General features: G+C 42.5%; 1 protein-coding gene and 1 pseudogene across 7 annotated transcripts in view; one reads left to right on the forward strand and one right to left on the reverse strand.

The window, feature by feature from the left end:
- The first annotated feature begins 435 nt into the window (after positions 1 to 435).
- LOC149996404 (STING ER exit protein pseudogene) lies at positions 436 to 1,387 on the forward strand (annotated as a pseudogene).
- Positions 1,388 to 3,871: 2,484 nt separating this feature from the next.
- Positions 3,872 to 24,394, reverse strand: part of IKBKB (inhibitor of nuclear factor kappa B kinase subunit beta) — a 53,022-nt gene continuing 32,499 nt past the window's right edge. For 5 of the 7 annotated variants that reach the window (XM_090258856.1, XM_090258858.1, XM_090258854.1 and 2 more), the window contains 15 exons: positions 24,074 to 24,198; positions 20,483 to 20,590; positions 19,156 to 19,285; positions 18,590 to 18,784; positions 17,817 to 17,931; positions 16,701 to 16,824; positions 15,991 to 16,142; positions 15,765 to 15,826; positions 14,577 to 14,698; positions 12,765 to 12,814; positions 12,555 to 12,654; positions 12,198 to 12,345; positions 9,320 to 9,447; positions 7,032 to 7,122; positions 4,501 to 5,444 (listed from right to left, as the gene is read on the reverse strand). In XM_090258856.1, the coding sequence (XP_090114982.1) occupies positions 5,379 to 5,444; positions 7,032 to 7,122; positions 9,320 to 9,447; positions 12,198 to 12,345; positions 12,555 to 12,654; positions 12,765 to 12,814; positions 14,577 to 14,698; positions 15,765 to 15,826; positions 15,991 to 16,142; positions 16,701 to 16,824; positions 17,817 to 17,931; positions 18,590 to 18,784; positions 19,156 to 19,285; positions 20,483 to 20,590; positions 24,074 to 24,198 (1,716 nt within the window). In that variant the 3' untranslated portion in view covers positions 4,501 to 5,378. Of the gene's footprint in view, positions 5,445 to 7,031; positions 7,123 to 9,319; positions 9,448 to 12,197; positions 12,346 to 12,554; positions 12,655 to 12,764; positions 12,815 to 14,576; positions 14,699 to 15,764; positions 15,827 to 15,990; positions 16,143 to 16,700; positions 16,825 to 17,816; positions 17,932 to 18,589; positions 18,785 to 19,155; positions 19,286 to 20,482; positions 20,591 to 24,073; positions 24,199 to 24,394 lie in introns of all 7 variants that reach the window. The other 2 variants (XM_090258857.1, XM_090258855.1) reach the window with 2 other exon arrangements.

Below are 24,394 nucleotides of genomic sequence, written 5' to 3' on the forward strand. Positions count from 1 at the left end.
AGAGGAGAAAAGTAAAATCAATGAATATCTCACCATCTACCTTAATTACTATTAATATTTTGGGATACATATTTCCAAGTTTTCTAATCCAGTTCTTTTACAGTTCCCACTATATTTTAATAATGGAATAATGCTTTTAGATATAGTTTCTTTGATTAGGTTGTGCTTGGTTGGTTTTTTTACAGTATCAGTGTATATCTTAAGTTAGACTTAATTGGACATTTGTGTTTCTTCTTTTGTGAATTTCCTGTTTATATCCTTTGTCCATTCTAATGGGGTAGTTGTCTACTAATAATTTGAGATTTTTAATATATAACTCCTAACCCTTTTTGTAAACTGTATTTTAAAAAATATTTGTATTTGCTACTTATCCATTGCTTTTTAACTTTATTCTGTAGCTTCTTCACACTTGGATTCCCACCTTCAATTGAAGCGAATCATCTGGATTTCTGCACGACCCCTTATTTTCGTGTTGACTTTGTGGGCTTACCCTGTGAACTATGCCTAAAGTTGTGTCCAGGTCGGTTGTCTGCTCCTACACCCGGGACCGGGAGGAATATGAGGAGAGTGAGAAGCCCCTCCACGTCTACTACTGTTTGTGTGGCCAGATGGTTCTGGTGCTGGATTGTCAGTTGGAGAAATTGCCCATGAGACCCCGGGATCGATCCCGGGTGATTGATGCTGCCAAACATGCTCACAAGTTTTGTAACACAGAAGACCAGGAGACTGTATATCTCCGCAGGCCTGAAGGCATTGAACGACAGTACAGGAAGAAGTGTGCAAAGTGTGGCCTGCCACTCTTCTACCAGTCCCAGCCAAAGAATGCCCCCGTGACCTTCATTGTAGACGGAGCAGTTGTCAAGTTTGGCCAGGGTTTTGGGAAAACAAATATATATACTCAGAAGCAAGAGCCTCCTAAGAAGGTGATGGTGACCAAACGAACTAAAGACATGGGCAAGTTCAGCTCTGTCACTGTGTCTACTATTGATGAAGAGGAAGAAGAGATTGAGGCTAGGGAAATTGCTGACTCATATGCACAGAATGCCAAAGTGATTGAAAAACAGCTGGAGCGCAAAGGCATGAGCAAAAGGCGGCTGCAAGAGCTGGCTGAACTGGAAGCCAAGAAAGCGAAAATGAAGGGGACTTTGATTGACAACCAGTTCAAATGATTAGGACCTTTCCCTGAACCCAGGCTAGAGGCATTTAGACCAGGAGGCAAAAAACTTTTTCTTCACTTCATGGACTGGTTCCTACCTTTATGCCCCAGCAGAAGGCTTTGAGTCCATCTGACCTGGTTTCTACAGATGGATTTTTTAAATATATGGGTCTTCTGTACTATTTTGTCCATTTGATGTCAACTTCTTTAGTTGTGTAGAAACTCTGAATGAATCAGTACTTGAGTGTCTTTTGTTTCTAAAGTAGCTGTTCTTTAATAAAATGTTTAAAGATTTTTTGGGAAAAAAGTGGATCTTAGTTTTTTTTCTGTTCATTTTTCCTATCCATCACTATTCCAGGCTATATTCATATTATTTTGTTCTGAAGAATGATCATTCTTCGTTGAAGTTTTTATTCACCTCTGAATAATGAATGTTACAACTTTGGGGAATTGGGGAATTATTTTTCATATGAGTATTATGCCAACTTAAAAAAAATCATGCCAGGAAACCCAAGGGAAATGATCAATTCTCTGTCCTTATCTTTTTGGACCAACCATTAACATCTGATCCACTTAATCAACTCTCTTCTTGAAATAATGTTTTCAATTGGCTTCTAAAATAGTACATGCTCTGCGTTTTCCTTCTTCCTTACTCTTCTGTAGTAGCCATTCCTCAAGTTTGTTGTTTTTTTTTGTGTGTTGGTTCCCAGCTCCTCTGCTCTCCAACCTCCATGGGAAAGTGCCTCTGGCCTTGATCTAACCAGCTTTTCCACCTTGTCCAGTTTCACCTTTTTAAATACCATGTCTAGCTTGAAGGTTCCTAAATTCCTATTTCCAGCCCTAATCTCTCTTGAGCTCTAGTACCATATATCACACTGCCTACTGGCTATCTGTAATTGTCCAAATAGGCACTGTAAAGATAAAATGTCCCATAGAACTCATTCTTGCCCCATTAGCTTCTCCTTAACTTTTCCCCATCTCAGTTATTGGCAGTTTTTAAAGTTTATTGGGGTGATCCTGGTTTCAAGTGTACATTTCTAAGATACATGATCTGTATATTGCACTGTGTGCCCACCACCCAAAGTCAAATCATATTCCATCACCATATATTTGGTCCCTTTTTACTGCCCTCCACCCCCTTCATTCTGGTAACCACCATATTGTTGTATCTATGAGCTTGAGTTTTATATCCTACATATAAATCATATGGTTTTCAGCTTTTTCTGACTTATTTTGCTTAGCATAATATTCTCAATGTCCATCCATGTTGTCACAAATGGCAGAATTTCATCTTTTCTTATGGCTGAGTAGTATTCCATAGTATATATGTACCATGTTTTTATCCAGTCATTTATCAAAGGACACTTCAGTTGTTTTCATGTCTTGGCCACTGTGAATAGTGCTGCAATGAACACAGGGGTGTATATATCTTTGCAAATAAATGTTCTAAAGTTTTTCTAGTAGCTAGCCAGAAGAGGGATTGCTGGACCATATGGTAGTTCTATTCTTAATTTGTTGAGGAGCCTCCATACTGTTTTCCATAGTAGCTGTACCAGTTTACATTCCTACCAGCAGTAAATGAGTGTTCTTTTTTGTTCACAACCTCTCCAGCTCTTATTACTTGTCTTGTTGATAGTAGCTATTCTAACAGGTGTGAGGTGGTATCTCACTTTAGTTTTGATTTGCATTTTCCTAACAGCTAGTGAAGCTGGGCATCTTTTCATGGATCTGTTGGCCATTTGTATGTCTTCTTGGGAGAAGTGTCTGTTCAGGTTCTCTGCGCATTTTAAAAAATTGGATTGTTTGGTGTTGAGTTGTATGAGTTATTTGGATATTAACCCCTTGTGGGAGCTGTTGTTTGCAAATATCATCTCCCATTTGGTTGGTTACTTTTTAGTTAATGACACTTTAATCCACCCTGCCATCAGGCAAAAACCCTAGGAGTTATTCTTAATTGCTCTTTTCATACTGCAAATCCAATCTGTCAAGTCTTGTCTGATCTGTCTTCAAAATATATATTCTCAACTGAATTCCCTCTCACCACCTCTAGTGCCACTACCCTACTGCACTCTACATGATCTCCCTAATTACTGCCATAGCCTCCTTGGTGGGCTTCCTGCTTCTCTTCTTGTTCTCTCCAAGTAGGACAAGAGTGGCTTCTTTTTTTGAAAAATGTATATCAGAATATGTCATTCATTTACCTAAATACCCTCTCATTGCACTAAGAAGAAAATCCACACTCCTTTCCATGGCCTACAAGGCCTAATGTGATCTATCTTCTACCATCTCTCCTACTTCCCACTTTTCCCTTTGTTTAGTGTATGTCATGATTTAGTGCACACATGTACCTGCTTCAAGGCTCTTCTGTCATTGTTCAGGCCTTTGCCTGGCTGCCTTCTTCTCACCATTCAAATCTCAGCCTAGCAGTCCCATCCTTATCACATTCCTGAATAACACTGAGGCACTCTCCATCCATTACTATGTTTTATTTTCTTCATAGCATTGAAACTATTTGAAACTTACACAATTATTTGCCTATTATCTACTCCTGGCTCTACCCACTCTTCCTACCAACATAAGCTCCATGAAAATGAGGAGATAATTTTTGTTTGCCACATAGAGGTGCTCAATAAGTACTTGTTGAATATCCTAAATTGTAATTTTGTTGAAGTGTCAAATGCTTTCAATTACACAGGATATGGACACATCATGCTGTAGAATGGCTAATCCTCCCATGTTGGCAGGGACTGAAGTTTACTGGGATACAGAAGTTTCTGGGCTAAAACCAGGAAAGTTCTGGGCAAACCAAAATAAGGTGCTTAACCCTAAGATATTATGACCATTTCAACAAATCTTTTGCCATGGGATAATTGATATAAACAAAAGTTAAGGTCCTATAGTATCTCACCAACATTATAGTGAAACAACTTTGAATGAAATGTTATTCAAAGACCTGCTTACTTTAATATACCAGTGTACAATGTAAATCTAAGAGGCAATTAAAGCATGAAGCATTTCCAAAACTTACTCAACCATGAAACCCTCTGTAGTATTTCCATGGAAGCCATTTTGTGAAACTCTTCTGTTCCAACTCTATTTTCCAACCAAACTCTTTTATCATCACCTGAACTTGTTTTGCTTTCCTGCTTTTATATAAAGGCGAAGTTTTATGAAATGTCAGAGGCAGTACTACTACTATGGCACTACTTGATACAGGCACTATCCCATCTTGTAAAATTTCTATTAAGTTGGATCATGAGTTCCTAAGTCCTAACCAAAGGTACTGTAAAAATGGATTATGAAACCCACTATAAGTGTTTGAGCCACATTAGGAGATATAGAACTATTTTTTTAAATAAAACAATTTAATACTGCTAGATGATATGCGACGTAGGGACTCCTTGTCCCACCACCACCACACACAGATGTGTGTGAGCAAGGACAGGAGGTGTGAGCATTGTGGTCAGCAGGCCAGTGGTTGACAGGTAACCTTTTCTTCTTTCCTTCTTCTCTATGACAACTCACTCCCAAGTTATCTTTGGGACCCAAAGGAAGGGAGTTGCTTCTCCATCCTGGTTCTAGTGAGTCACTCTGTGGCTGAAAGGACTACAGAGAGGGAGAACTTGCATACACAACCTTGCCAAAGGGAAGAATAACCACCAAAGTGTAGTTAAAAGGAAAATTTTAGCAGCAGTGAAATGAAAAGTGGAAGAGAGAGGATGGGGCCAGGCCAAGTTCATGACTTAAAAGTCAGTTCAAGAGAAGCCAAATCCAATGAAACAGTAACTGAGAGGACATTGGGTGAGGGCCTCTGGAGATCAGGAGGGCTCAGGAGAGAACAGGCTGGGACCAAGTGCTGTTCATCTTTGTCCTGAAAAATTCACCTCAGACATTTGTCCAGTGGTCTTTGTGGCAACTGTACTTGAGCACTTCTTTTCAGAGCAGAGGAAGGAGCTGCTGTGGCTTAGTCTCCCTAATGCTTGTGCCCGGCATCCATGTTTGCTGGGCTTCTGGGATGGAGGGCTTCCAGTGTACAGACAAGTTGCTGGCAGTGCCCACAGAGGGCCACACCCTTGGTCCACGGTCAATGCCACAACTGTGCGGGAAGTGAGAAGATCTCCATCTGGGTGCTGAAGATGCTGGGACATCTATATAGCAGGGGCCACTGAGGGACAGCCTCTGGCCAGGCAGCCCCATCAGGTGGTCAAGGCCACCCACACAGTCATGAGGCCTGCTCCAAGCTATTCTGCTCTTCTTCCTCCATCTGTAACCAGCTCCAGTCTAGAGACTGAAAGTCAATAGGCAGGTTAAAAATACAGCAGCCACCAATACACCTCAGGCTGTTTTTCTTCTCCAGGAGGCAACCAGCGAAATTTAGAAGGAAATTTAAACCCTCTCATTATTAAGCCTTGTTATTGCAGGGTACCCTTGAGCTAAAGTGACATATTCAAAAGCATACAGGATCTTTTTTTTGGACTGACTTAGAATCCCTGAGATTCCTGGACTATGGAAACTAGGAAGGCAATTTTAGTATTACTTGTACTCATGGTGCTTATTTATGCCCACTGTGGGTAGGTAGTACCAAGAGCATTCCAAGTGCAGCAAAATCATATGCAAATGCCCTGTGGCTATAGGAGTATAGCCTAATCTAGTAGCAGAGTGAATCTCAGCAATTGATTTCCAATCTCACCAGATGAAGTGCTCTAATTAGACTTCCTCTTCCTCTGGCATAAATGCAAATTAGCAGTGAAAGGATTAAATATACAGAGTCCTATGAGGAGGAAGAGCAGCAACAACAGGTATAGAATGCCCCCAAACCAGAGAACGACACTTGAATAAATACCAGATTGTTAAAATTAGCAGTATCCCCTCTGATTCTTCTGAAAACTAAGGAATTATAGGGCAGGCTAGCAGGTGATTGTACTGGCAAGAAAAGGCCATTTAAAGATTTGAGGGAATGATTTAGGATCCTCAAAGCAATGTTAGTCTTGTCATTTTTTAAATCCTCACCCGAGGATTTTTTTTATTGCTTTTAGAGAGAGGAAGGAAGAGAGAGAAGGAGAAACATCGATGTGAGAGAGAAACATTGATTGGTTGCCTCCTGTATGCGCCCTGACAGGTGATGGAACCTTTTTGGTGCACGAGACAATGTTCTAACCAACTGAGCCACCAGGCCAGCGCAGTTCTGTCTTAATGTACCTGTATCTTGACTGGTTTTTTCTTAGGTTAGTTTCCCTATAACTAGCACAGCACCCACAACACACAAATACTCAGCAATGGAACAAAAGCTGCTGGGGTTTGGGGGAGAAGGTCTTCTCAGAATAATATTACATTCTTCATAAGAATCAAATGCTGTAGGATTAAATGAGATAATGCACATAAAGTACTTGTGCCCATTCCATAACTGTTAACATTATTTTGATGAATAATAACCATGTACAGTTGACCCTTGAACAACACAGTTTGAACTATGCAGGTATATTTGTACGTGAATTTTTTCCAATAAATACAGTAAGTGTATTCTCTCTTCCTTATGATTTTCTTAATAGCATTTTCTTTTCTCTAGCTTACTTTACTGTAAAGTATACAATATATAATGCAGATACAAAATACATGTTAATTGACTATTTATGTTATCAATAAGGTCAACAGTAGGCTATTCATAGTTAAGTTGTTGGCAAGTCAAAAATTATATGTGGATTTTTGACTGCACAAGGGGTTAGTACCCCTAACCCCTGTGTTGTTTAAGGGTCAACTGTACTAGAAAATCATAAGTGTGTCTGAGATTGAGAAAACAATGGATTGCCTTCCCATTTTCGTTTCCTCATCTGCTGTAGAAAGGACAGGGGTAGCTGGGGTTCACACAGGCCATTACCCGTAAACTCTGGTCCTGCTCTTTCATGGTGTCTTGCACTGTGCTTTCTAGCTGGGTGCAGAGAGTATGTGCTTCAGCCACCAGTGCTTCACTAAAGAAAAGGATCAAGTTATTAGAAAGTGGTCAGTATTATTTTTTCAGAGGTGATATTACTGCTTTAAAATATGCTAAAGAGCTTTTGACAAGATTTTTAAAATTGAATAAAAATTATTTTGGTGCTGAGTGTCTTTAAGCACCATATTATTAGCTAGCGATCTTGTTCATCTAGTTAAGCACTTTTTGGAAACCCAGATCTAGCCATGAGCATTACCTGTCATGGCGTGGAAAAGCAAACAGATCCCTGCTTAATATAGAAGTTAAAAGTAGAAGAGCTCTTTTGGACTTAACTAGATAACTGATTTATTAATTCACTCCAAATTGCCAAAATCTAAAGATCACCTGTTTTCTAACTTTTGAGGTGGAAAAATATATATATAAATGAAGCAATTTCACCAGGTTCCCACAGTTCCTTGAGATCTGACGAAAAGCAAGGTCAGGGCAATGATATAATTTCATCTGTACTCTCTCTTTTCTAGGATAACAATGCACGTGTCCTATCAAGAATGGGCCATGGTGAGGTAGGGGACAGTCTAATAAGCCATCTCCCCTTTTCTAACCTCAGCTCTACCGCGTGGAGAAACAACTGGCAACCTGTGCTCCCAGGATGACTTTTCTAGATCTTTCAGTGTATCACTGGAGGGGATATGACAAATCCAGGAAAGCAGTGTCCTCTCACCTTGCAAAGTGTGATGCTCTGATGAAAGGAACACAGGGCACCTTTTTTGCTTAGCCTCACCCACAGGGCCACTAACTAGGTTAAAGGCTCAGTGCCAGCTCCAGAGGACAACGTAGGAGGCACAGGACCCAGTTATCATCCTCAGGAAACTCACAGTAGGTTGAGGAGAGAAATGAGAACTTAAACCCACATTTGATTAAGTACCAAACCAGTACAGGCTATGAACGCCTCAAAAACTGGAACAAGACTTTTTAAAACAATTTTACTGAGATAAACCTACATACCATAAAGTTTGCCCAGTTCAAGTGTACACTTTGATAGTTTCAGTATATTTGTAGTTATGCAACCATCATAATAATGTAATCTTGGAACATTTTCATCACCTAAAAAGCAATCTTGTACCCATTAGCAACCACTTCCCATTCCCCTCCCCACCTGCCCTAGGCCATCATTAATCTATTTCCTATGTCTACAGGTTTGCCTACAAGAACTGATTTTAGCCACCTCCAGTGCCTAGGGCCGGGCACATAGAACGTGTGGAGTTAATGGTGTGGGACTGAATTAAAAACAAAAAACCCAACAGGAGGTCCAAGAAGAGAGCAATCTCCGGGTGCTTGTGCTGTCACAGCTTTGGAAGATGTGGGAAGCAGATGTGTCTTCCAGATGGGAGAACCATTCCAGAGAAGTTCTCAAACTTGAATGTGCATCAGAACCAGCCTGGGCTTGTTAAACACAACTGTTTTGCCCCACCCCTGAGTTTTGACTCAGAATCTGCATGTCTAACAAGATGCTGCTAATGCTGCAGTCTGGGCCAGACTTTAAGAACCACTGGGCTAGAGCAAGGAGTTTGGGCAGGCACCGTGGATCTGCCTGAGCGGCTCTGACATGGCCGTGAATGCCCGAGAAGGCTCAGGATGCATCCATTACTAGTTACTGACCAAGGAATAACTTGATCCAAATGGTATTTTGTGAGAACTAATTTGACCAGAGAGGGCTTGGAGGCAGTACCGAAAGCAATGCCAGAAAGGGTTCAAGTGTTCTGTCCACCACCGCTGTGGCAGCGGTCCAGGTGACAGGAGGGGCGAGGAAGGGATGAATGGGAGGTGATGAGAGGCAGTAGGAGGAAAACGGTAACTTGGCAACTCAAAGTGGTGGTGGGGTGAGAGGGAGGAGGCCAGATGACTCCGGTGGGGAGTCTGGTTTTGAAGACCAGATAGTGACTGGCGGTCTACAGAACAGCATGGGACTGACTAGCACTTTCAATATTCTCACTGAGCAATTAGTAATCCAACCCTCACATAAAGAAATTTTAGTTACCAAGATATTCTGACTCCCAAGGGACTATGAGACATTTGTCCCTGCAGTGCCACCAAATGTACCAAACACAAAGGAAAATATGCCCAAAGTCATTAGACAGATGAAATGGTCTATCAGTGATAAACACCCATTTCCACCCCACGACCTGCCGGTATACCCTTGAATATTACACTTGGCACTGTTAACGATGACGTACCTTTTGTTGACTGACTCAGGTAAGCTGTCAGGGGCAGTGGGAGGCTGAGACATCAGCTGACCAGAGTGACTAAGGCGGGAAGCGTTCATGCTATCTGGGCTTCCACTAACAGGACCACGGACCTTGCTCTAAAACACAGAAAGTCAACAAAGTTTTGGGGCAAAGGGATAAGTCAACTCTTGCATTTACACTGTGGTATTTTCTCATGAGACAATTGGCCACAAGGCACATACTATTGCTAGAGGATATCAGTCAACACCTCCTTTCATGACAACAGTTTGTAGTTTGCCTTTCAGTTTAGAAAATGTTTCTGTTAGATGTACTTTTTGATAAAAGATTCTAAATATAGGGAGATTTGAGGGCCTGTATTTGTAAGCTTTATTTCATTAAGTTTGATTGCTTAATGAACTCTTATAAGGAAATTAAAAGTGAGGTGTTTCTATTCTTTTCCAAGTAGAAGACTAAGACACATGAAAAAGTTATCAGTGACTTTCTGTGAATTGCACCCTCTGTGGGACAGCTGAGAAGCAAACCAAGGTACTCTAACTCTCAGGCTGCTGCAGTCACTCCATCTCAAAGCCAAGACGCTAACCCAATGGCTCCTGCTTCAGCTACTTAAACCTCCTCAAACCTGCAGCCCACAGACGTGACCTATAGTCAACCTTCTCATCTTCCTCCCCGAGTCCCCACCACATTCTCCTCTGTTGGCCTCGCCTACTGCTCATTAACCCCTCTCCTTGCCCTCACTGCAGCCTGCAGTTTTTCATCCCTCTCAGCTGCTCAAACTGTGGGTCCCATCCTGGCTCCACAACCTCCCTTCCAGCTGAACGTCAAGGTCCAACCTCAACCAGCCATTCAATTACCCTATTCTGTCCTGCTCTGTGTCTTTCTACCGTGTCTTCCCGAGGGATGACCACCCTTGGAGAGACACCGCCACATACCTCCTTCACTTCTGCCTGGGCCTGCAAGTGAGCAAGGAGATCCCTATTGAGCTGTTCGGCCCTTTTCTCTTCTACCACCGTGTCCTGTGCACCACAGGACTACTCAACGCCAGCCCCCACCGAGTGGCCCCTCGCGCTCCCTGGTGAGGTCTGCCAAAGTCTTAAGTCTGTTCTCCAGCTGCCATCAGAGTGAGTTTTCTAAAACCCTAAAGTGGTTCTCCACTCCCATACTTAACTTCCTTCAATATGAAAGGAAAAAAACAAACACTGCAATGTTTCCTTGATGTCTTCAAAATAAAGTGCAGCCCGAATGATCTAGCCCTTGCCTACCTCTCTAGTGCCATCGGTGACACCTTTTCCCCATGCCACACCTACCTGCTTATACTTCCTCGCTCCAGGCTTTACAGGGCAATGTCATTGTCCTGGAATGTCTTCATCTCTGCCTAGCCACCTACCTACCTCCTACTCATACTGCCGGAGGAACAATATCTCCTTGTGAATGTTCTAAGACTGAAGAGGGCATTCCTCCTCTGCGTTCACGCCATAGCTAGTGCGTATTATAGCTGCTGTGTGGCACTTTCTGCCCCAAACTGTCCTCGCTCATTTCCCTGCCTGTGCTCCTTATCAGATTATGAGCTCATTGGGCCACGCACCATGCTTATTTTTCCTCCTGCAGCTCCAGTTTTCAGCAGCCTACTAGGCATATACAGTCAGCACTCAATAAATGTTGAATGGACGCAGATGGCAGATCAGGCTATCACTTGTAAATCCCTCAACTTCACTCTTAAATATTCTCTGCCTCGTCAAATCTCCTCTGTTCTTTTTCTCCTTACTTATAGGAGAAAATGTCACTCATCCCTTCCCAAGGCCAAGCTCACAATACTGACCTCTCCATTGTTCTCAACTGGAGGCTACACTGTCTCCTGTCACTTGGATACTGTGAATCCCCAGAACACTGTCTCCTGCTTCACCTACAAATAAGCTCCAGTTTCCATGATCTTAAAAAATGCCATCCTTTATCCTGCTTCCTTCCACCTTTGGCAATCATATTCCCATTCTCCTCTTTGCTCTTAAAGGCTATCAAGGACTACATGGCTCTCTCTTGAACCTCTTCAGCCTTGGTGCAGCCCCCACAGTGGGGGTCACTCCCCCATCAGCTCTGGCGTCCATCGTTTTTCCCTGACTCTTTTCAGTTCTCTGTCCTGAGCTTCCTTTTTTGTGTTATGTTTCCTAAGCAAACTTCAGTGGAATCACAGCTACATTAAGACAGAGAGTGGGCACAGAAAGGATGGATTATAACAGAAGCAGCATACGTAGATGAGGACCCACCACATCATGCTGCCATGCACTGTAGAGGGCTAAATGGAGGACTCCCCAAAGATCTGTCCATTCCTAATTCCAGAAACCTGGGAATGTGACCTTTCCTTGTAGCTGTAGTTAAAGATCCTGAGATAAGGTCATCCTGGACAACTTGGTGGGACCAAGATCCAATGACAAGTGTTCTTATAAGAGACACCCAGAAGAAAGACACAGAAAGGCCATGTGAGACAGAGGCAGAGATTGGAGTGATGCAGCCACAAGCAAAGGAACACCTGGACCCACCAGAAGCTGGAAGAGGCAAGAAAGGATCCTCCCTAGAGCCTTCAGAGGGAACCTAACCCTGCCAGCACCTTGATTTCAGACTTCCAATGGAATATTTTGTGGCAAATTATTACAGTAGCCACAGGAAATGAATACATGCATAAATAAGAACAACAAGCCTAGGCCCTAACGCTGTCCCCCCACTGCTCACTCTAAGTCATGAAGAAGTGAACAGTGAGCAGCAGCAGCTGAGTGGTGTATCGGTGGCTTCGTGGTCTCCCTTGCAATGTGATGACACACACAGAGGCAGAAAGGTCCAGAAAGGGCCGTGGGCCTGGCTACAGGGGCTCACTCACACAAGCGATCTTCAGGAGATTCCAAAGCTCCTTCTGCCGCTTCTCCTGAAGCCGAACAACAGTCTTCTCATCCTCATTCATTAAACTCACGACCTCTTCCACCTTGGGTAACAATTCCAGAGCCTTCTGCTTGCAAACCACAGTTTTACTGTGAAGAACAAACAAGACAAAGTCCAGTGGCATTTGGGGTATAGAAAGCAGGAGAACATAATCCCTGGCAGTTTCATGAATCCATTCAGCAGCTGCAGAAGAATTTTCTTCAGGTGGGTAAGAGCATCAGAGTGGATGAAGAAATGGCCTCACACAGGCTCGCTGCTTCCCCACATTCCACCCAAGTAGGAAAGTCAGAGCTTATACCTGAGCTGTGTGTAAATCACTCGCACTTTCTTCTCAAAGGCTTGGATCGCCTGAAGTAGCAGTCGCACCATTTCCTGACTGTCGCCCTCAGTTCGTTGGTCTGGAAAGAGGAAAGGAGGTGCACAGTTCTTGCAGGTCGTTGGCAGGGAGTACCACTGCCTCACACCTGAGATAAGAAGGGGCCCAAGGCTGGCATAAAACCCCACTTACCTCTTGGTTTTTCCCTGAGTCTCCTGTAAAGCTCCCTTGCTTGCTCTTCTCTGAAATATACAAAGAAGAAGCTCTGTCTAGATCTGAAACCAAATCAGCACATTTGAAGCATTCATAAGCTAATTCCTGCCAGGAGAATTACTGATTTCCAGAAGTAAGACCGGAATTATGTCTGACTAGAGAAAATGATTATTCCTGGTGATATTATAGGTGACATCTATAATAAGGGAATGACTACCCTCATTATCAAAAATCAAACATCTGCAAGGTTTCATGAGAGGGGTCTAAAGGAAAGGAGTCTCCACTCTGTCCCTTGGAATTCCTATCCACTTGGCTTCCACAGTAGTGATTCTGGGTGCCATCCCTGGACCCAAACCCAGAGAACATGGCTTTCTCTTGAAAGCACAAACCCAGAGTGGATACAAACTCCTACTCCTTATTCCCCTTAACACAGTGAGACAGGCCAACATTTTCAGAGGTGACTTTTATTTGAAAACTAGAGGAGAATAAAGGTGTATATGATTCAAGAAAATACAGAATACCAACAATCAGATTTCTGATGTTCTGGCTCCTGTTCCTGAGAATCTTAGTAAAAGCATCAGAGGACACTGCTGTGCCCAAATGAGCTGGCCCCTGAGAGGCTGATGTGCTTGCCTCCCTCCCTCCCTCTGCACCCCGGGGGCTGTGTGCAATTTCCTTCAGGCAGGAGAGCACTACCTGGGCACCTCGTCCTCTCAGAGCCAAGGCCAAAGTCCTGATGAAGACTCAAATGAACAGTTTCCAGGTCCAAACTTCTAAGAGTTGCCAGACTTCTCCTTTTCTACTCTACTTTCTGCTCTTTGAGCTACACCTGGGTCAGGGTCGGCTGGACGAACAGTGATGCCTGATACCATGGTAAAGGCTCCTTGCAGTATTGCTTTTATAGTTTACAAACTACTGCTCTATGTATTATCTGAACTGATTCCCATAACTTTGGGAGGTCAAACAATTTTTCTGGCCACTAAATATGAGGGATGACCCCCCCAAAAAAACCCGTAATTATCTTCTGGAGGGTGGGCCCCTTGTAGTACAGGTTTCCCCTGCTAGGTGAGTGTTCTAGGAACCCATCTGCATCAGGATACCAGCTGGTGTTGTTGTAAGAGGCTGCATTTGGCTTCAGTGAATTTTTTCTGAAGACTCTTTTAATGCATTTGCCCATTTCATGATGGGTGATTTATGAGCACACCTACCCACACCTCACTGAGTGTTCAGCAGTTTGGACCAAAAAATGGAATGACCTCCATGCCTCATCCTCTCTAGTCACCTGATCTTGCCCCGATTAACTATTTTTTTGTTTCCCTTGATGGAAAAAAGTCCTCAAAGGGAAATATTTTGCCGATGTAGAAGAGGTGAAACAAAAAATGACAGAAGCACTAAAAGGTATCAAAATCAATGAGTTCAAAAACTGATTTGAGCAGTATAAAAACCATCTCAATAGATGTACTGCATCAGATGCAGAGTACTTTGAAGGTGACTAAAGTTTAAACATGTAAGAATAAATACACAATTTTTATAAATAAATTCTGGGGTTTTTTGGGTTCCCCCCTCATAGATATGGAAACTAGGGCTCAGAGTGATGATCTGTCCTTGCTCATTTCTGGAACATGATAAGATAATTCACTGAGGGTGGGGGATACATGCTCTACAGGAAGGAGCACAGTCTCATGAGCTTCCATAATAACCATACACTATTCCAACACACATATAGAAACTCCAGTTGGGGCATGTGCATGTACTGGGGACAGTGTGTGGTCCCCGACCGCTGGTACTCACAGGTCGTCCAGCGTCCCGCCCTGTTTCCGACCCATTGGGCTTCTCTGCAAGTCCACAATGTCTGTCTGCAGTGCCATCATCCGCTCCACCAGATGTTTCACTTCATTCTCCTGGTGAAAAAGCTGTGCTAATGTCAACTGACGTAATGATAGCATTCTGAGATGCAAGATTTTCAGGGGAAACCCTCCAAACTCACTGCAGACTTTCAATTGACTGGCTAGAAGGAATATGGACTTTGGAGTCAGAATGAGCTAGGTTTGGATCTCAGGTCTACCACTTTCTGTGTGACCCCTGGGTAAGTTACTGAACCCTTGATCTTCAGTTTCCTCCACCATAAAATAGGCTTCTAATAGGGCCATTTTAGGGGTCAGATAAGTATGTAAAGTATCTGGAGTGGTGCCTGGCATATAGAAGATGCCCAATGCATATTCCTTTCTCTTCTCTTAGTTTGTCTCTCCAATGCCATCTCATGTGGGGGCTCAGATTCCTTTATTTCACAGATATGGATATGATACCAAGATGGGTGGAGCACTCACCCACCTATGGTCAAATAGGGTGTTGTCTAGATATATTCAGCCTTAAGCATGCAGTTGGTACTGATTTACAGTAACAAACATTAAAACACAGAGGTGAAGGTCCTCGCCCAAGTTCACAGGAGAAAATGGTGGAAAAACCCAAGAAAAAGCCTCAGAGCCCAAGGTCTTCAATTTCTGTGAGGTTTACTAAGTCACACTTGCCCCACCTTCCTAATTAAGACCTTCTAGTGGCATCTGAATACACTGTCCTAAAACTCCTTGCCTAGACCATTCTCTCCTCTGGATTTAGTATCCCAACAAATTTAAGCAAAAACCTTTGACTAGATGGAGTGTTGATCATTCTTCCAAGGCCCTTTCTATAGGAAGAGGTCTAGGCTTCCCCCCAAGGACACTTCACACTTTGCTCCTTATTCAAATCTGGGCCAGCTCTGTCCATCTGGGTAGCTCCTGGATCTGCCACAGTGCAGCCCCTTTTAGTGGCTACTCTCCCAGCCTCTTTCCAGCAAGTTCTAGTTAAAGTCAAAGAGCAAGGCGGAGAAAACTTGAGTTCTCACATACAAGATGGACCTAGTGTTTGAAGAGAAAGTGGAAAATGGTAGAAAAAGGCCTCGTCATCTTCAGTAAGGATAAAATCCTAAAATGAGTCTCCTACCCGCCCACAGAGCTCCACGGCCTGTTCCATTTCCCTCCAGGCCAGCAGCAGTTTATCTGATGCTGGAAAAAAAAACATAGGGGAAAAAAATGAAAAACAAAACAAAGACACCACAAAACCAAAACAGAAATAAGCAACTCAATTATAAAGGGATAAAAGAAACCTCAGGAGGATAAAAATAAGAATGAAATGGTCTCTCCAAACTCATTGAAAAGAGTACACTCACTGATCCCAAACTCAGTTTGCTCACTATACTTCTCCAGGTCAATCTGGATGCTGGTCTTAAAGAAATCCAACTTGGCCTTGAGCTGCTGAGACATGGAGGCCATGGAATTCTTCATCTTGGAGAGGCAGCTGTTATTCCGCAGGAGATTCATCCTGCAGGGACCACAAGAAACACAGCCTTGGGGCATCTATGGGATCCAAATACCATTTCCTGTACAATAACACAACTGCCTCAGATGCCAAGGCAAATCGCTGCTATAATTATTATAAGAACAGCCACTTATAACCATAAAGACAATTTCCTTGTCCTCAGCAGTGCATGAGGTCCTGCACCAACACTGGAATTAGGAACAAACTAGTCCTAACCTGGGAAAAAAGTCAGTCAGTTCCTGGCATGACAATCAGGGGAGTGTAGCTGACCCAGATTGCAACGACCTCCTCCATGTTCCAAATTCTATCCCCCACCCCATTCCGTCGGCCCAACTCTCAGTTTACATTCCTGCTCCGCGTGCTGAAGTCACTCAGCCTGTCAGGTCTAAAAGGGCCTCCCTCCCTCCAGCCCAGCAGACCACTTCCTGCCCTCCCAAACCAGTGTCTCCCTCTTGTCTCTCCTAACAGTTGCTTCTGGGTCCCTGCCTCCGCCACCTCCCTGTGGCAAAAGCCACCAAGCAATTTCAAATAAGTTAAGTTCAAAACCGCCTGGCACAATACATGGCAGCTCGCTGTCCCTGCTGCAGCCGGTTACAGTCCTCCTTCAGGGTTTGGATGCTGTGCCAAACCTGGCCCCACACTTTCCGCAGCTGGAAGAAAGACAGGTTCCTCTTGGGCTCTTGAACTGGAACAGAGACATATACAATTGTCAGAGAATAGCGCCCTATAATTAACCACATCCTGCCTTGCAACATCACAGGCTTTTACATTTTTAAAAGTTATATAACTACTATGCTATTATATAACTCTTTGGGGTGCTATGCCTCGTTACTGTCTCATGCACTTTTTTGTACCCCATTACAGAACAAGCATGTACCAGTCAATAAACGGCTATTGATTTCATCCAAAGAAAAACTATGAATCATGTAGACAGTCATATGTACACAGGTTCATATATATATATGTGTTTGTGTGTGTGTGTGTGTGTATATATATTTTTTAAAGATTTTATTTATTCATTTTGGAGAGGGGGTAAGGGAGGGCGAAAGAGAAGGAGAGAAACAGCAATATGCAAGAGATACATTGGATTGGTTGCCCCTCTTGCATGCCCCCAACTGGACCTGGCCCACAACCCAGGCATGTGTCCTGACTGGCAATCAAACCTGTGACCTTTCAGATCACAGGCCAGCACTCAATTCACTGAGCCATACCAGCCAGGGAGGCTCATAGGTAGAATATCCCTGGAAGGTATACCTAAGAATTTGATAGCAGCAGTTTCCCTGGAAGAGGCTGGGAAACTGGGGAGAGAGGATGGCTTATTTTTCACTGTATATCTTCTTCTTGTACCTTTTGGTTGTTTTTGTATCATGTGCATATATTAATTATTAAAATATAAATAAACTAAAAAATAAAATGGCCATCTGGTTCAAGTTCAGTGGCTTGCAGGCAATATTCTCTGTGCTCTGCTTAAAGCTAGGAGGCTGGAATTCACTGAAGACCTCCCTTGCTCTTTTTCGGCTGGGTTACTCCTCACATGCCCCTAGTGAAGAAGGCTGCCCCGAGGACAGCATAAGCCTATCTCCTTGGTGCAGACCCATCCCCTGGCCCAGGTCTCTTCCTCCTGCCATGTTCCAAGCATTACAAGTTATTATTTTTAAAAAGAAATGATGTTCTTACGGATACAGCTGACACTTTCAGGTTGGGGCCGTGGAGAGATCTGAGTCTCATAGGTGACTTTACTGTTGTCAAAGAGAAACACGAGATCCATGTCCAATGTGCGGCCCTCATTTAGCTGCAAAGGGACAAAAACACAATGCGATCTTGTGGGTCTAACCCCTCCTTTTCCTAAGGAATAATGAAGAGACTTCAAAGGGTTTCCCACTTTTACCAACAGCATCATCTTCCGCCAGCAAGTACTAAAGCAGCTGTCTTGCTTCTACTTCCTTTCCCTGTTCCTTTCACACTTATTTATCCCAATGTACAGCTTATTTACAGCTTATTATATTCTATTTTATTCTATGTTTGTCCTTTGGGTACAAGTTAGACATTTTCTGTCTCTTTTCCTCTCCAATAATTGTATTTTACATGTTAACTTCATCAGCTTTTTGCTGGGGAAGAGGGGGGCATGCCTTTCATTGCTGGGGCTATCAGGACAGCTCTGTACACAAGGGGTGCATCATAAATAGTTTTGGTTGCCTTGGAAGAACGAAGTATCACTTTGACAACAAAGGCAAAATAAAGGCACTCTAAGTGGTCTGAAAGTCACAAGTCAAGTGTGGAGTGACTGGGGTCTCCCATTAGGGGATCTCGCATTCCCACTTTCAAAAAACAGGCAGGTGTCTATGTGGTGAACAAAAATGATAAAGTAGAACTAAAATCTGAACACATTATTTTCCTTGCCAGCAAAGTCAGGGAAAAACAGAACATTCTGCAAGAAGCCTGGGGCTCACCTTGCCATCTGAAATACACTGAGTGGCAGGCTTGTCGGGGATCAACACCAGACCCGCTTCCTGCAACAGCTCCTGGTCCTCCTCGGGGATTCCCGTGTCCTGCTGGATTCTGGCCTTTAAGCTCTGTAGACTCTCATCCTCTGACACTGGATAGGTGTGAATGGTGCCCGTGACCATGTTCAAGATATGAACCAGCTGCAACACAACTCAGATGTTATTGGAAAATTGCAACTTTACAGAGATGCCCATTTCTTTGCCTGGATCCTCTGCTACTCCCAACACTTTCCAGCCACACAAAGCAAGGGCCTGGCTTGAGGACGGGAGCCGAGTGCCATACCATATATCCTCTAGTCTTTAATATTCCTATCCGTCCTTAGCTACAAACTTACGACTTATGTCCGTCAGCACAGGGGTCCTATCCTCTTACTTATGTAGACAGATACTCCCATAGCAGCCTAAATTTCCCCACTGGTCTGACAGCTCATGACCTGTTTCTTAATGAGCATTTCTTCCTCATAAGAACGGCAGTGTCCCATGGGGACCTGACCTGTTGCCTCCACACTCACCCTTAAGTTTAGGATGTCATCCAGAGCCTTGAAGCAGCCATTGGGCCCATACACGGGATCAGTGCCCCTTTGTCGGGGGTGCCACATCAGCATCAGCTGCAGCCACTTCTCCAGTCGCTGTGCCAGGACGCTGAGAAGAGGAGCACAGCGTAGGAGGTGACACCTCTGATGCGAATTTCAGGTGGCCTTAACGTGCAAAGTGAAAAGCACACACCTCACATGCATTTCACCATTACACACACAAATGGCAGCCAATAAATGATCACTGAAAATGAATTAATCTGAGAGAAAAAGGGACCATTTTCAACCAAATTAATTATTCAGGTGCTTATCACCTCTCCTGATCTGCTAAAACACTCCCTCAAATCAGGGATGTGTCAACAGATGGGTCACCAGGCTGATCTCCAGCTGCCTATGCAAGAATGATCTGTGACACTTTTTACATGCACTTCATAGGCGAGCCTGACCTCCAGGTGATTCCCTGCTGCAGATTTACTTATTTCTTTTTGTGAATTACTCCCCTCAAAGGCCTTTGGTGGGTTCACATGCCTTCCCTTGGCCCTGCCGGCCCCCCACAGCCTGCCTCCTGGAAGGTCTCAGCTGGCCTCTCACCACCCCTCCACAAAAGCCCTTCTAGAGGCCAACATGGCTACTGACTGATTTCCTAAACATGTCTTTTCTTCCCCCAGTCTTTCCCCTTTGAACTTCCTCCTTATCTATCCATGCCCTGCACATCTTTCCAGATCCTTCCACAAAGTTCTAGCTCATCCAAAGTTATTCCACCTTAGCTCTAATCTATACAATACGTCTCCCCATCCTCTAAATACTCATGGTATTTATTATCCATGCTACTCATGGATAACATGACTGCCTTGTACCTTTCTTTTCTACTATTACTGTTCACATTCGGGGTCTAAGACAAGATTGCAATTCTGTTCAAATTACAAAGGTTTGTTTGTTGGCTATGACACAGTACTAGGCTACATGAGGAGTGCAAAGAGAAATAAAGTATAATTCTCTACCCTTAAAAGACTTAGAGTTGAGTAACAGAGCAACTCAATGCAAAACCAAATGTAACACAAGGTCAAAGCTACTAAGGATAATAAGAGGTACAGATAAATTGCTATGGGAATTTAGAAAAGGTGATTTCTAGATGAGGCAAGGAGTGGGAATCCATTCTAAGTTTAAGACTGAGATAGACTATGCCTAGTTCTTAGACATAGGATGATACCCAGATAACATATTTAAAGCCATCAGATGTCACCTCAAACATCTATTTCAAAAAGAAGAGAAATATTTGTTGAAGAAAAATGCCACTGTACCTTACCTGTTAAGATTATTGGGGTAAGGTAAAGAGCTCGAAAATTTCACTGCTCCATTCAAGTCTTCACAAACAACGATGTCCACCTCACTCTTCTGCCGGACTTTGGAATGCCTGCAGACACATGTTCTTGTTCATTACAGCCTTTAAGTCACTTTGCAGTCAGGAGTCATTCTATATTTTAATATGTCACTTTAGAACTGTACAGGAAACACCCAGGTCACTATTTCATCTTTTCAGATAATGGCCAGTGCATTTGTATCCTGGTAGGAAGCCTTCTTTGAGAGTTTAAGAATGGTTGGTACAGCCTGAATGACTGAGTCATTAACCATCCTGTGCCCAGAGTTCTGCAGAGAGAACTGCCGACTCCTCACTTCATCCTTGGCTTGTCATTATCATTTTCTCTATCTTTCACTTTATCTAATTCAAAACTCTCATGTTTTGATGGAGAATAAAATTAGGACTTCCAAACCATGATTACTGCACATTTCACATTTACAGGAAATATGCACAACACACACACTTCTCTCTAAATGTAATGGCTCAATATTATTTCTAGGGGTAAATGAACTTTTACATTTCCTAACTTAGAGAACTACTGATGTATCTGAAATATTATTTAAAGAAAAAAAATTTAAGTCCAACTGGTTTAAAATCTTCTTAGTGACAAGGGTAATAACTTGAATTATGCTTCACAAAAAACCAAGTACTCTGACATTGAACATGCACTTCCTTTACCATGATAACCCTGTGTGGTAGACATTGTTTTTAGTCCCCTATTCATTGGTAAGGAAATAAAGATCAGGTGATTTGCCCAAGGTCAAACAACTGGAGAGTGGAAGAACTGGTGTTCTTTCTACTCTGTTTGAATGTCTGAATCTTTCCTTTTCAAAAAAAACTAGGAAATTCAAATAAAAAGTATTCTCCTGAACACTTCTCATTAGTAAGGGGTGAACTGACCTATCTGGAGCACATGGGAAACATGGAAGAGCTGGCAGACAGCAGAGGCTGGTGGGTTACAGCTCTGGCTGAAACTCACTACGATAAGTCAGGTGCACCAAGACTTTGTCATTACATTCAAGTGGGATGATCCTCTAATAAGAAACTTAATCTGTCAATGAAAAATTATAAAAATAAAAGGACATAGTAAATAAAATGTTTATTGCTTATGTCCTAAAAGGTATTGCAAATTAACTTTATAATCTTGTTATAAAGCTGAAATTACATTTGTCCTAAAATTACCATCTACCTGACATCTGAGATGAGAGAGTAAAATTTTAGAAGAGTTGTCTGAGGCATTACAAAGCGGATGAGACAGGCGCTTCTCACACACTAATCCACTACACAGCTCCTTGCTGGGGATCAGAGAAATTCATTTGAAAGTGGTCACCTGGCCTTGCAGCACTGATGAGGGGAGTTGTAGGAAGTGATTCGGCAAACAACAGATTTACTGTGAAGATGCTGAGCCATTAGGAATATATTTTCAAATAGCATTTGTTCTTCCAATTCTAATGGATTTTAACTCATTTTGTTATAAATAATAGAAAAAGTCAACATTTGAACTGAAGAAATGCAGTAATTCCTTGATTATTTAATAACACTACAGCTGTACAGATAGTTTGTAAATAATGGTTACAGTAGAAGGTGTAACTATAAAATAATTAGCTAATTCCTCAATATTCAGAACCGATGAAGATCAACAAGCATTGCTTGTTTTAAAACAGGCCACCACAGGAGGGCATTCTTTGTCATTTCATCAGACTCCTCGGGAGCAGGGAGCTGGCCTCATGCACCTTTGAATTTCCAACACCTGGTGTATGAAGGTTGACTGAATTGGACTGCTATCACATACTGTGACTCTCTGGGACAGATTTCAAAGGCTGCATCTTATTCTCATAAATAAATATTCTCATGATGTAAATACCTGTTTTTGAAAAAGTTAATTGTTTTTACTACTTTCGATTTAAAGGTAGAAAAATGACAACAGCCAGTGTTGGCAATGGTGTGGTGAAAGGAACAGCTTTGTATGTTCCTGGTGGAAATGGTATTAATACAACCTTTCTGTAAGCAGTTTGTTAATGCACATCAAAAACCTTTGAAACCATGCATAATCTTTGAATTGTTTCCAATTCTAGGAATTTATCCTCTATAAGGATTTCCCTACAAGGATGTTATTCTTGGTGTTATCTTAAGTAAAAATTATAAACCACCCATATTTCCAACAATGAGAGGTAAGTTAAATGAGCTACAGTATGGCCACTCAGTAGAATAACAAGCAGACATCACAAATAATATGGAACAACATAAAGCATTTTCAATAATAAGTTTGCAAAGCAGGTTCTATGTAAGTATATAATTTATTTGTATTTTTTTTAAAGTATAAAACACACCGAAGAGCCTGGAGACACAGAAATGTTCCAAGTGGTGGTTTCCGGGTTGTGAAGGAAATTCTCAGTGTAAAACTGCTTTAGGAGCACGTACAGGACAGAGTTCATATTATGCTACCACTGACATAAAAAGAGGGAGAAATCTATTAATTAACAAACAAATACATGCCAATTTGCTAGTGTATGTAGGAAATATCCTTGGAAGCATACCAAAAACCAATGCTATCAGGTCCTGTGGGAAAGGAAACCAGGCAGCTGGGAAACCAGTGTGAGATGACTTGTCCCTGTATGCCCTTACACTTATTATTATTATTATTTTGTTGTTGATATGATTTTTTATTTTGGATGTCTGTCACTATCTATATGATACAGCAGGGTTTGAGTCAACAATGGACGAAGGGAATCACAAGCTCTTACACTTATTGAAGTTCAAACCATATGAATTTATTACTGCTGCAAAAAACTAAAACCTAAAAAAAAAAAAAAATTGACACACAGCAGTATCATTAAATTAGTATGTGGCCTCTCAATGAACAATTCTGAATGAAACTTAACTGCTTTAGGAGAATGTTAATTTTTAAATTATGCATTTCAGTAATGATTAACTTTTATAAATATATAATGATCAACACATTTTTATAATAAAAAAAGTTAAAGAATATAGAGTAATTTTTAAAAACTTAATTGTATCCTTTGCTTTTTATACTAGAAAATCTTCCTTTGTAACTTATTTGGCTCACATTTTAAGCCAATTCTTATACTTTAAATAAAAAAAAAATTATATTTTTCTTTAGTCAAATTTGCCAACAATAAATTTTCATGCAAATATTTCTCATTTGTCTTGTGCACGTACCCTTTGTTTATTAATACACAGAATTTTCAGGGTAAGTGCACACGTTACACAACAATCTGTGAATGTACTGACTTGTTGCTACTGAACATAGGGCCAACGTCATTTCTGTCATATTCTAGTTAAAGATATTAATACTCAACAACTGCTCTACTTTTCTAGGTTTTTGGAGCTTGACCTGCCCACAGGCTGGATCCGAACAGGACTTTCTTTCTGGGAAGCAGATCACAGATGTCTCAGGCCGAGCCTGGGAGCGCCAGTGAGATGGAAACAGGTAAAGCGACATGACAAAGACAGAGGGACATATTCCTTCAGGAGACTCTCCCAGCCCCTGTCCCGGGGCCGTGGTCTCTCACTCACCACTGCACAGGCTGCCAGTTGGGGAGGAAAGGCCGGAAGCCCGTGATGCACTCGAAAGCCAAGGTGCCAAAGCTCCAGTAGTCGACGGTCACTGTGTACTTTTGCTGCTCCAGCAGTTCTGGGGCCTGCAACGAGGCAGGCGGAAACACACCTGAGCCACGGCAAGAGGGGCCATCCAGCCCTTCTAATCATGCCCCACACTTTCCCTGGCCGCATCCAGGAGGTACCGGCACGTCCACTCAAGGATGAGGGGGTGACCATGTTGGGGTGGTGTTATCTAGATTTTTCTGTACCTTGTTGACTACTGATGCTGACTCAAGA

The sequence above is a fragment of the Furipterus horrens genome, unplaced genomic scaffold (genome assembly GCF_987537825.1).
Source record: "Furipterus horrens unplaced genomic scaffold, mFurHor1.1.pri manual_scaffold_12, whole genome shotgun sequence".
Taxonomy (NCBI): domain Eukaryota; kingdom Metazoa; phylum Chordata; class Mammalia; order Chiroptera; family Furipteridae; genus Furipterus; species Furipterus horrens.